This window comes from Ursus arctos, unplaced genomic scaffold, assembly GCF_023065955.2.
Source record: "Ursus arctos isolate Adak ecotype North America unplaced genomic scaffold, UrsArc2.0 scaffold_36, whole genome shotgun sequence".
In the NCBI taxonomy this organism is placed as follows: Eukaryota; Metazoa; Chordata; class Mammalia; order Carnivora; family Ursidae; genus Ursus; species Ursus arctos.
In genome coordinates, this window is record NW_026623050.1 from 6970724 (window position 1) to 6983509 (window position 12786).

General features: G+C 50.9%; 2 protein-coding genes across 3 annotated transcripts in view; one reads left to right on the plus strand and one right to left on the minus strand.

Annotated features, from left to right (window-relative positions):
* The window catches only part of DNAJC17 (DnaJ heat shock protein family (Hsp40) member C17), a 36669-nt gene extending 31422 nt beyond the window's left edge, over positions 1-5247 (minus strand). Inside the window, exon 1 of one of the 2 annotated variants that reach the window (XR_008957108.1) lies at positions 5121-5247. Coding sequence is in view for 1 of the 2 variants with exons in the window: in XM_026479997.4 (XP_026335782.3) it covers positions 5121-5198 (78 nt within the window). In the remaining variant the exon portion in view is untranslated. The remainder of the gene's footprint in view (positions 1-5120) is intronic. The other variant, XM_026479997.4, reaches the window with a different exon arrangement.
* A 148-nt stretch (positions 5248-5395) lies between these two features.
* ZFYVE19 (zinc finger FYVE-type containing 19) lies at positions 5396-11920 on the plus strand. The gene is made up of 11 exons (XM_026479812.4): positions 5396-5654; positions 6883-7004; positions 7172-7225; positions 7611-7729; positions 7829-7974; positions 8312-8420; positions 10028-10237; positions 10679-10758; positions 11059-11157; positions 11272-11399; positions 11484-11920. The coding sequence occupies exons 1-11, from the start codon at positions 5601-5603 to the stop codon at positions 11560-11562; spliced, it is 1200 nt and encodes a 399-aa protein (XP_026335597.3). The 5' UTR covers positions 5396-5600; the 3' UTR covers positions 11563-11920.
* The last annotated feature ends 866 nt before the right edge of the window (positions 11921-12786 follow it).

A 12786-nucleotide genomic window follows, 5' to 3' on the forward strand; every position in this document is an offset into this window, starting at 1 on the left:
GAGGTTTTTAAAATTGGGTTTATTTTTATTTTTTTAACAATTATTTATTTATTTATTTATTTGACAAAGGAGAGAGAGAGAGTAAGCACAAGTAAGGGGAGCGGCAGAGGGAAAGGCAGAAGCAGACTCCCTGCTGAGCAGGGAGCCCAACAACGCGGAGCTCGATCCCAGGACCCTGGGATCATGACCTGAGCTGAAGGCAGACACTTAACAGACTGAGGCACCCGAGGTGCCCCCCCAAAAAAAAATTTTTTTAAAGCTTTTAAATATATTTACTTTTGGTCTAGTAATTTCACTTTGTCACAAAGTATTACTGTCTAAGAAAATAATAATGCATATTCATCCAATCACTCAACAACTATTTATCGAGCACCTATCCAGTGCTAGATACTGTCCTAGGTGCTAGAGACACAGCAATAAAAAGAAAGTCTCTTCCTTCCTGGATTTTTTACATTCTAAAGGGGGAGACCAATGGCAAGCAGATGGGTACGCAATACACTGTGGTGGTCAGCATTAGGAGTGAGATGTAATACTTAGACATATATATAGCAGAGTAAGGGTGTGGGGGTACCTAATTTACATTGGTGGTCAGGGAAAGCCTCTCTGAGGGCGTTATATTTGAATAGCGATGAATAAGGTGCAGACGTGAGATAAAGATATCCAACTGCCAGAGAAGAATGTCCTAAGCAGAAGGATTTGCAGGTATAGAGGCCCTGAAGCAAGAATGTGTTAGGTGAGTTTGAAAAAAATCACTGGAGGCCAATTTCACACCCAGCAGGAAGGTTATTACCCCCCCACCCCCCCACCAAAAGAGAAAATAACAAGTGTTGTGGAGGAGAAACTGGAGCCCTTGTGCACTGCTGGTGGGAAGGTGTAATGGTGTAGCTGCTGTGGACGGCAGTACGGGGTTTCCCCAAAACATGACACGTACAGTCATCACATGATCCAGCAATTCCACTTATGGCTGTAGATGCAAAAGAATTGAAAGCAAAGCTTTAACAGGTATCTATACACTTGTATTCACAGAAGCATTATTCACAATAGTCAAAAGGTAGAAATCATCCAAATGTCTGTCAACAGATGAATGGATAAACAAAATGTGGCGATGTGGTACATACAGTCAATGAAATATTATTCAAATTTATAAAGGAGGGCGGTGCCTGGCTGGCTCAGTCGGTAGAGCATGCACTTCTTGATCTCAGGGTTGTGAGTTCAGGCCCCATGTTGGGTGCAGAGATTACGTAAAAAAAGAAAAATCTTGGGACGGCTGGGTGGTTCAGTCGGTTAAGTGTCTGCCTTTGGCTCAGGTCATGATCCCAGGGCCCTGGGATCAAGTCCCACATCGGGCTCCTTGCTCAGCAGGGAGCCTGCTTCTCCCTCTCCCTCTGCTGCCGCTCCCCTGCTTGTGCTCTCTCTCTAATAAATAAATAAAATAAATAAAATCTTAAAATATATATATTTTATATGTATATGTATATGTAAAATATATGTATATTTTAAGATTTTATTTATTTATTTGACAGAGAGAGAGACAGCCAGTGAGAGAGGGAACACAAGCAGGGGCAGTAGGAGAGGAAGAAGCAGGCTTCCAGCGGAGGAGCCTGATGCGGGGCTCGATCCCAGAACACCGAGATCACGCCCTGAGCTGAAGGCAGACGCTTAACGACTGCGCCACCCAGGCGCCCCTGATTCACATTTTTAAAGGCTCACTCTGGCTGCTGCATGAAGAGGCTCAAGGGGGCAAGAGCAGAATTAGAGAAAAGGCTAGAAGGCCACTGCAGTCACCCTGAGATTAATTCAGAATCTCCTGAGGGTTTGCAAATGGCACTAATTCACGACATACTCTTCATCTTGGCAGGCCTTGGGGCCCTGCTCCAGCAGAGACTGAGTGAGCGAGTGAGTGAGTTGGGTGGATAGGGGGAGCACACGTGCACACATACACAGACATAGCCATGTGTGCATGAGCAGGTAAGAATAAGGGGCTCACTGCTTTGGGTTCTAGCAAGGGACTGAATTCCCAGGGCACGATCCTCTCCCCAGGAGCACTTCCACACCAAATCCAGGTCCTCAATTCAAGACTTTTCTATAAGAAGATAATACCGTGCCCTGCCTATCTCCTCTGAGGCTGGAATGGGAACAAAAATCTCTATCTAGGAATTGCTGAGTCTCTAAATTACCACCAATGGGTGGTGTTTAGCCCACTTCTGGGCCTACTAGGTTTGTTACACTAGGAGGATAGCAGAGGGGGAAGTTTCATGTACAGAAAGTTGAAACTCACTGTGCCCCTAACTCTAGTAGGGGTAGGCAAACTTTTTTTGCAAAAGGCCAAAAATTTTAGGAGGCCACATATGGTCTTTGTCAAACATTCTTCTTTGTGCTGGGTTTGGTTTGGTTAGTTGGTTGTTTTCATTATAAAATATACATAACAGGGGAGCCTGGGTGGCTCAGTCAGCTGAGCCTCTGACTCTTTTTTTTTTAAGATTTTATTTATTTATTTGACAGAAAGAGCAAGAGGGCACAAGCAGGGGAAACAGCAGAGGTAGAGGGAGAGCCGAGCAGGGAGCCCAACGCGGGGCTCGATCCAGGACCCTGGGATCAGGACCTGAGCCAAGGCAGACGCCTAACCATCTGAGCCACCCAGGCACCCCAAGCCTCTGACTCTTGACTTTGGCTCAGTTCATGATCTCAGGGTTGTGAGACTGATCCCCAAGTCAGGCAAGTATGGAGCCTGCTTGGGATTCTTTCTCTCCTTCTCTCTGCCCCTCCCCCTGCAGCTCGTGCTCTCTCTCTAATATATATATAAATGTTTAACTTTGAAAAGTAAAAAATAAGATATACATAACATAAAATTTACCATTTTAACCACTTTTTAACTTTCTTTCTTTCTTTCTTTCTTTCTTTCTTTCTTTCTTTCTTTCTTTCTTTCTTTCTTTTTTTCTGTAGTGAGAGAGGACTCAAGAGTGGGGCGGGGGGTTGGAGGGAGAGGGGGAGAGAGACCTTAAGCAAGTTCCATGACCAACCCAGAGCCCCAACGTGGGGCTTGATCTCACAACCCTGAGATCATGACCTGAGCTGAAATCAAGTCATATGCCTAACCAACTGAGCCACCCTGGCGCCCCATCATTTTAACCATTTTTAAGTGTACAGTTCTGTGGCATTAAGTACATTCATATTAGTGTATAACCATCATGCCATTAGTCTCCAGAACTTTTTACATCTTGTAAAACTGAAACTCTGTACCAGTTGAACATTAACTCTTCATTCCACCTCCACCATCCAGATCCTGGCAACCACCATTCTACTTTCTATCTCATGAATCTGACTACTCAAGGAACTTCATATAAAAGGAACCTCACATAAGAAGGTGGCCAGTTGGACTGCTTCCACCTTTTAGCTATTGTGAATAATGCTACTATGAACATGGGTGTACAAATATCTATTTGAGTCTCTTTCAGTTCTTTTGTGTATATACCCAGATGTGAAATTGCTGGATCATATGATAATACTATGTTTAATTTTTTGACGACTCACCACACTGTTTTCCACACAGATGCACCACCAACAATGCACAAGGGTTCCAATTCTTCACATCTTTGTCAACACCTGTTACTTTCTGTGTTTGGTTGGTTGTTTTTTTAAATAATAGCCATCGTAATGGGTGTAAAGTGGTATCTCATCGTGGTTTTGACTTGTATTTACCTAATGATTAGTGGTACTGAACATCTTTCCAAGTATTTATTGGCCATTTATATATCCTCTTAAGGAATTTACTGTGTTCTCCCTTATATTACAGTTGTGCTTCCCCTATGAACAGGAACAGCACCATTTACCCTTTATAAAGAAACTTCTCACATATTCTTTATCTCATCTGAGTGAAAACTGGATACTGGCCTGCTTAGACCTTGGTCTCTTGTCTGGACAGTGGCCTCACCCAACTCTTAGTGGTGGCACATCTACCCACCTCCACCTCTGAGTGATATACACATCAGTGGCTCCCAATTGCCTTCCTCAGAAGTTCTCGATTTCAGGGTTCCAACACACTGGCAGGATTTGGTGCAAAATGTCCAAAGTAATTTCTCACTATTAATGAAGTACAAATTAAACAATTTACAAATGTCGAGCACTCAGAATAGTGCCCAGCACACGGTAAGCACTATATAGGTGCTGGGCATCATTAATGTTAAATTTTAAGAGTTATGAGGCAGGTGTAGCAGATGCTTTTGGTGCTCGGTACACATCCATGGCCAACTTCTGATTTCAGCTGCAGGAGACAGTGATGTGCAAGCTGACAGCATCTCTCCTCCAGGACTCTATTGATCTCCTTGCTTTTCTGCCCAGAGCTTCCTCGTCTCACAAGCGCACACAGCTCACGAAGTACAGGGACATTCGTAGGCACTACTTTTCATCTGATGAATTATCTGCCTCCCTTTCCTACATTGCTACAACCTCCACCATTATCCAGGGGGAAGATAAAAGGAATCCTAATTACAGCTTCATCAATTAGTATCCCACTCCCCGGCACCTTTATCAACACCTTCCCGTGGAACTTCAGACCATCTGCCTTTACTCTTCTGATCCCGCTTTGAACCCACTAGCACGTTTTCGGAGGGGAACAATGGGCTGGGCTGGAAAACAGAGATGGCAGTCACAGGTTTCACTGCCAAGAAAGGGATAAGGGAGTGCAGGAGCCTTGACACAGGCCTTTCTTCCGCCCTAGGCTCTAAGCAGAGTTAAGTCAGCCTTCAGGGGGTGACTGTAAGAAGTACCTCAAGGCACCGAAAAGGCAAAAGCGGACTCAGAGGCTAAGACTGCGCAGGCGCAAGGAGGGGACTAAGGTTCCCTCTCAGGCTCACACAGCTGCCCCTCCTAGGCAAGGGCCAGAGGGAGAGCACAGTACCCCCCGCTAGGAGTCTCCCTTCTGTGCACCCCAATTCCTCGTGAGGCCCTCAGACCATCCAGGAAACGTCTGGGAAATCACCTTCTGAGGCCGTCGGGGTGCCCCTCACTCCCCGCCTAGAGCCGGGCGGAACCTGGAAAGCCGGTGCCAGCGCTGGCGAGGCTCCAAGACAAGAAGGGCCGGCAGGCCGGTCGGATTCGACCCTCCTCGCCACCGTTCTCACCTCTTTGTCCGCCGCTTTCTCCTCGATACCTAGCAGCGCGTACAGGTCCATCTGTAAGAGGTCCTTGGCCACCGCCATGGTTCCAACCCTGACTGGATTCGTACTACAACTCCCAAGAGTCTAAGCGTGCGTAGGATTTCCCGGGGACTAGCATCCCAACCGGACTAAATGGCGCTTAGCCCCCTGGGAAATGTGTTCTGGATCACGCTTGACTACCTCTGAAGGAAGGGAGCAGTCGTGAATGAACTACGCCTCCCAGCAGCCCCCGCGCCCGTCGCCGCCACTCTCCGGAAAGCGTGGCCGACCGCGATTTTCCTGCGGGAGGCCGACACAAGCCCGCGCGAGGCCGACACAGGCCCGCGCGAGGGGGCGTGGGGCGTCGGACGGGGGTGGGGCTTGGTGAAAGTCCAAGGGTCCGGGGAGCTGGCGGGCGCGATCTCTCAGTTTTGTGGAACCTGCGGCGTCTCGCCGGCCACCAGAATGGAGAGTAGGTGCTACGGCTGCGCTGTCAAGTTTACCCTCTTCAAAAAGGAGGCGAGTCTTCTCCCCGCGGGCTAGAGGGCCAGGGAGGATGCGGAGTGGAGGAAAAGCGCAGGACTTGAAGTCCGTAGACTTGGTCTTATGGCCCCTTTCCAGCTGTGATGAAGTCACTGAACCTCAGTTTCCATTTCTGTAAAATGGGGCTAACGCTCCCTCGCTTTCGGGGTTGATATGAGGGTCCAGAGAGGTGCTGAAGGTGAAAGTGCCCTATAAACTGTAGAGCACGCTCGTGTCCTTTCTAGAAAGGTAGGCTTTCCTGTCCACCAAGTGTAAGATGAAGCTGTTTCCTTCCCTCCACTCTGCTCCTCCGCAGCCCAGACTTGCTTACTATCCTGTGACCACTCTCCATCACACTATGCCCGTTACTCACTTTGCTCTGAAACCTTCACCGTCATGCAGTCTGCCCTTCCCAGGTTTCTTGAGTTAGATTACTGCCCCTCCTCCTGCTGTCGGGGCACCATAGCAAAGTCTCTTTTGTCCTCTGCACAGGCCCCTAAGTTCTCCTGGTAAACAGCTCAGCTGTGACCAGGAGATAGGAACCAGACTGGATGAATAAATAGCAGTAGGGATGCAGATCCGTGTAACACTTAGAAACCTGGGTTTTGGAATCAGGGTGGTCAGGGTTCAAATTTGAACTCTGTGTCTTATTCATGGAATGACCTTGGTTTGGGCAAATTGTGTAACCTCTCTGACCCCATCTAAGATAGGAATAATAATGGTGGTCATCAGGATTAAGTAAAGTAGTGTGTATAAATTGAGGATTATATCAGAAGATGAATGTTAAGTACTGAATTTAGCGCCTGGCACACAGTGAGTGCTTAATAAATAGAGGCTATTGTTATCCCATACTGAAGCCAAGCCACCCTCCATCTCTGCTAAGGCAGAGAAGGCAGGGGCTTTGCACTCTCTGACTCTCCTTTGTTGAAGAGTCAGTGACTTGCAGCATGAAGTTTTGCCTGTTTGTTTTCTACACCCCAGCATCAGGGAATTGAAGACAGGGTAGAAAGCATGGCAATTTTACAGCAAGCTTTACTTGATTTGAATAAAAGACCCTCCACCCCCCCCCATCTCTCCCCAGGCCTTAGGGGCCGCATTCCTCATCTTCCTCGCAGCAGTTGGTCACAACTTCAGTGTCTTCCCTCTCTGTGTGCTTGGAGAGTCCCAGGGAGGAGCCTGCAGGGGTGGGTGAGAGATGGAACCTCCTATTTCATCTTTCTTGTAGTATGGCTGTAAGAATTGTGGCCGGGCCTTCTGTTCTGGCTGCCTTAGCTTCAGTGCAGTGGTGTCCCGGACTGGGAATACCCAACAGAAAGTCTGCAAGCAGTGCCACGAGGTCCTGACCAGGTGAGAAGTTGACATGGGCAAGGGTTTAGCCAAGCATGGGACCAAGCAGCTGGCCAGCCCACACAGCTTTGTGCTCTGTGGCTAGAGATCAGCTCAGGAAGTGTTTGGGGTGGGAGGTACTGACTGGCAGATGGCGGGAATTCTGATACCAGTTTTCTTCTCTATAGAGGATCTTCTCCTGCCAATGCCTCCAAGTGGTCACCACCTCAGAACTACAAGAAGTAAGTGCTGAACGGACAGAGACAAATAGGGATGGGGAAAAGACAAAGGAGCCATAGGGTAGGACTCTCTTCCCAGCCTCTAGATCAATTGAGCACAGGGTCAAGAGTATATCGTCTCTCAGCCTCCGGACTGCCCTCTTGGGCTCAGACAGTAGCTCATCAGCCCTCTACCCTGAAACATTTCTCGGTAGGCCTTGTCCTCTCAGCCAGACCCTCCAATTGATCAGCTGGATTGGGCTCCAGGGTGACATGAATGAGGACCACAGAATATTGTCCATTGGAGGCCTCCCTGGATGCCTAGAAGTGATTTGAATAGGAAACGGGAGTGGGTGCCTTCACCCCTCCCTCCTGCATTCTTCAAAAGCCTTATCTCCTTCCCTGCCAGGCGTGTGGCCGCCTTGGAAGCCAAGCAGAAGCCCAGCACTCCCCAGAGCCCGGGACGGATCCAACAGGACCAAGTCATCGCTGAGCGCCTAGCACGGCTGCGCCAACAGAACAAGCCCAGTGAGTGGGAGCAGACTGGGTGACCTAAAAGATACCACCCAGGCCTCCTGGGACTAGGATTCCTTGGGATCTTACAAGGCTTCTCCATACCAATTTCAGAGTCCGTGGCCTCACAGGCGGAGATAGAAGCCAGGCTAGCTGCACTGAGGGATGAACCCCGGGGTTCCATCCCTTCCACCCAGGAAATGGAGGCACGGCTTGCTGCGCTGCAGGGCAGAGTTCCACCTTCTCAGACTTCCCAGCCTGTGAGTGCTTGGGGGGACAGGGGTCCTAGGATCAGGACCTTGCAGAAGCCCAGATACATGTATGCTTATGTACTCTGTAGGAATTGGCAAAACCTCCCACCCTCACCTCTTGATCGTCAGGCCTGCTGCGAGGCTAGGGATCCAGGGACAGGCAGCAGGATGGGGTGGGGCAGGAAAGAATGGCGAGATCCACTCGATCATGGGGGCCCTGGATTAGCCCCCTTTCCCTAAGCTTTGGAAACTCTTCCGCATCCCCCCCCAACCCAGACACTGCACCTTACTGTGTTGCTTTCCCCCCCCTCCCCTGCTCCCCACTGAAATTGCCCCCTCTGAGCAGGCACATCAGCCACCAGACAGCAGGACCCAAGCCGAGCAGGCGCAGGATCTCCTGACACAGCTGGCGGCAGAGGTGGCTATTGATGAGAGCTGGCAACGAGGACGCCCAGGTAACTTCTCCATCTGGGTCCCCCAGGAACGTGCCCCCCACTCTTTCCCCAAGTAGGACGGGCTCTGCTGCCCACCCTCTGGAACACAAATATAAATCAGAGAACAATCAACATTGTAAATTAGGGTTTGCTCCAACAGGAGCCAGTGTAAGCCTCATGGATAAGTGTGTGGGCTTTAGAATCAGACAGTGATTTCTTATTCTACCACTTAAACTAGCTCTGTGACCCTGAGAAAGACCTAAGTCTCACTATCCTCATCTATAAAATGAAAGTATATATGCTAAAACCCGCCTCACGGGGAAATCGCGAATAGTGAGATAATCTAATAAGCACTTAAGGCCCTGCCTGGCTCATAGTAAGTGTTCAGCGAATGTTCTCTGCAATGATGATGATGATAAGGATGAGGAAGAGGCTATTTTAATTTGATTAAAATTCACTGAAATTTGGGGCACCTGGGTGGCTCAGTCGGTTAAGCGTCTGACTCTTGATCTCAGCTCAGGTCTTGATCTCAGGGTTGTGAGTTCGAGCCCTGCATTGGGCTCCACACTGGGCGGGGAGCCTACTTAAAAAAAAACAAAAAAACCCTCATTATAATTCAATGAAATTTAAAACTCAGTTCCTCAGTGGTACCAGCCACATTTCAAATGCTGTTGAACTCCAATCTTGGACAGCACAAATACAATGATATGGAACATTTCTGTTACCATAAAAAATTCTATTGGACAGTGCTCTTCAAGTGCTTTGGAGCAAGGGTTCTTAACCAGGGATGATTTTCCCACTGGGGCCCATACAGCAATATCCAGAGACGCTCTGCTTGTCACAGCTTAGGGGGTGCCTCTGGCATAGAGGCTAGGGGTGCTGCTCAACACCCTAGAGCGCACAGGGCAGCCCCCGCAACAGAGACCTGTCCTGTCCAAAGTATCAGTGAACCAAGGTTGAGAAGCCCTGCGTTAGAGACCTCATCTCATTGACTACCCTCCGTAATCTTGTACGTACTATAATTACCCATATTTTATAAACGAGGAAACTGAGGCCTGGTGAGCTTAAGGAACTTGACCAAGGCCACAGGTATGAAGTGGCAGAGCTGGGACTTGAACCCAAAGCTGTCTGATTTTGAACCTCTTGCTCTGAAACGCTGAGCTAAAGGGGACCATGTCAGAGCCACACCCACTCGAGTAGAAGTCTTCCTGCCTAGTGCCACAGAAAACCTCACCTTCTCTCATGTCCTCTCTGTGCTGTTCTCTGGAAATACTCAGGCCAGCCTGTAAGGCAGAAAGACTGGCTGAGGCTTAGTGTCCCCATATCTCATCTTTTTGGGCAGTGACGCTCATACCATGGGATACCCATCCTAAGGGCAACATGTAAAAATATCAAGAGTGGGGATGGATATAGTTGGAAAAAAAAAACACATCTAAGATTACTAGTATTTTACATTGGAAAAGTGGAGGAAAGATTCATTTTATTGGTAATAGAAACCATAGGAGCTAATGCTGAAGAAAAACATTGATAATCTATGGTTTTTAAAGGAGGTTGAGAAACAGGCTCACTGGCTTCTGATGAGAGATCTTGGAATGTCTCTGCCTCCCTGACTGCTTCTCTCCTTCCAGCTGCCTCTGTCCAGAATGACCTCAACCAAGGTGGCCCAGGGGGCCAGAGTACTAATTCCAAGGGGCAGGCCACCTGGTCCCTGGAAGAGGAGAAGAGCAGGCTGCTGGCTGAGGCAGCGGTTGAGCTGCGGGAAGAGAACACGAGGCAGGAGAGGATCCTGGTCCTCGCCAAGCGCCTGGCTGTGCTGCGGGGCCAGGACCCCGACAAAGGTAGAGGCTGGGAAGCAGCTGCTCACTCTGTCCATCGGGCAGGGCCCCCACACAGACCCCCAGGCCAACCTCTACAAAATGGCCACTCCTGGCCATGCTGAGTCAGGTGCTGGGAATTCCTGTGCCCAAGGGTCTGTCGAGCCCTGTCTAGAGCCACAAGGAAGGTACTGGGGCAAAGGAGTGGAAAAGGAATACACAGCAGCCATCAGGGGCCTGGGACCCTCAGTGCCTTCAGGTGCAAAGTCTTCTGTTTCCTGTCCCCCAGCCCTGCAGAGTGGGGCAGGTAGGGCAGGACCTGATCAGTGGCGACAGAGGCTGCCTAGCTCTGGAACAAGTGCCACTAGAAAGCAAACCAGCTCCTGGGGGCAAAAGTACAGCTACTCAGGTGAACTCTGTCCGTTGTTACTCCTCCTGCCCTGCTCCCGTCATTCCCTCTTCAAGTGACCCTCCAGGACTATCACCTCCCAGACAGTGATGAGGATGAGGATGAGGAGACGGCCATCCAGAGAGTCCTGCAGCAGGTGGGCCCTGCCTTACCCACCTGACCATCCCTTGTCCTGTCCCGGTCTCACTGCCCCACCCCCTCCTGGCCCCATTCACCCTGCCTCCACTCTCGTGCTGAAGGGCCACTGCAGCTCCTGTTCTGGCTGGGGCCCCACTGTCCCTATGACCCAGACCTGCCTACTGGTCCCTGGAGATGGGGTATCATAAAGGGAGATGGGTTGAGAAGCTAAGACCACAGAACACAGAAATACTCGTGGGGAAGAGGATCAGGGTCCAGGCCTGGAACAGGGAGCTGCACCTCTTCGCCCTGTCCACAGCTCACCGAAGAAGCTGCCCTGGATGAGGCAAGTGGCTTTAACATCCCTGTGGAGCCCGCTGTCCGAGCCCGGGCCGAGCCCTGCAGGGCAGAGCCTGAGGTGAGAAAAGCCCCTGGCTGCCACCACAGCCTCCCACCCTGCCTGGCCACCTGCCCCTGCAGCGGTCTGCCACACATCTTACTTCCCTCCCCCATTCCTCTCTGGGCCTGGCAGGCCCAGGCCATGGCTGCCAGGCCCGAGGCCAAGGAAGAGGAGCTCCCCTGGTGCTGCATCTGCAATGAGGACGCCACCTTGCGCTGCGCTGGCTGCGACGGGGACCTCTACTGCGTCCGCTGCTTCCGGTGAGGGCCGGTGGCATGTTCTGTTCCACTGGGAGAAGTCGAGGGCCACCCGTGATCCCTGACCTGTCTTTCTCTGCTCCACAGGGAAGGCCACGATGCCTTTGAAATTAAAGAGCACCAGACGTCTCCCTACTGCCTGCCGCGCGCAGGCCGAGAGCACTGAGGAAACCAGGCACGCAAGCCCACGGGCAGTTGTGCAGGCTGGCGCCCCCACCCCTGAACCCAGCCCCAGGGCACCCGATGGGAGAGCGAGTCAGGCTAGACTGCTCATGGACGTGCCCTTTCCTGAGCCTCAGTGTCCCCGGAAGAAGACAGGATTCTCCATTCGAGATGATGACTGGGGAGAGCCAGAGGGAAGGCAGAAGTCAGGAGCCTGCCAACAGCCAAGCCTGGACTGGGAGTGAGGCATGGTGGGGAAAGACGGGACTGGATCTAAGAGTGATGAGCCTTGAAACTTGCTCAAGGGCCCAGGGCCCTTCCCCGGCACTTAGTGGATCTAATAAAAAATGTTGCTGTCTTAAGTCCAGCATCTCTTATCTCTAGTACCCTGTGGGCTCTGAGCCTGGGCCCCAGGAGAGGTGGCAAGAGCAGGACTTCCACTCAAAGTCCAGTCCTGTGGAGTGGGGGAAAAGGTGGGGCCACGCTGCAGGCGTCTCCAGGCAGGAATAGCCCCATCCACCCCGGAGGCTCACATGAAGTGGCCAATGCATGTTCGCTCATCTGATCTGAACTTTGCATCCAGCGCTGGGCAGCCAGCGTAGCACCCAGGCCCCACCATCTGGATCCCTCAGGCTCCGTAGTGCTCAGACAGTGCATGCACAAACAGTGAATGTCTGCTTTCTGCCTTACTCCCAAAGGATGCCACCTCCCCAAGGTCCTGTCCCAACCTGCCAGCCACTCAGATGCAGTATCTTTCCAGCAACACGCTCCTGAGCTGACTCCTGGCTTCTCAGCCTCCCCTTTACACCTCTCTGCTTAGCTCCTGCTTTTTCTCTTTCTGCTGCTGGCTGGAGCCAGCTCACTACAGGCCTCAGCCTGATGCCTCCTGACTCATCTAGGGGGACAGGAAGGTTTAGCCTGCCCTGATGTCCCCAGACCCAGCTAGGTTTTCCCTGGTACCTCTCCTCTGGGATTCAAAACTAGTCTTTGCCACTTGGGCTCCTGTTGTTGGTGATGCCGGATGCTGTGTGTCCTAGTCTGGTGCCCTCTGCTTGGCCTCTGGGCCTTGCTAGATCATGAGCTCTAAGGAGAACTGTGACCTTCTCCTTTGAATTCTCAAGGCCAGTTTGGCTAGATGGACGGAGGCGGTGTGGACAGACCCTGGTGGCTCAGGATGCTGGCCCTCTGGTTTATCACTTTACCCTCCCCTCCCCATCCCTCAGGAAAG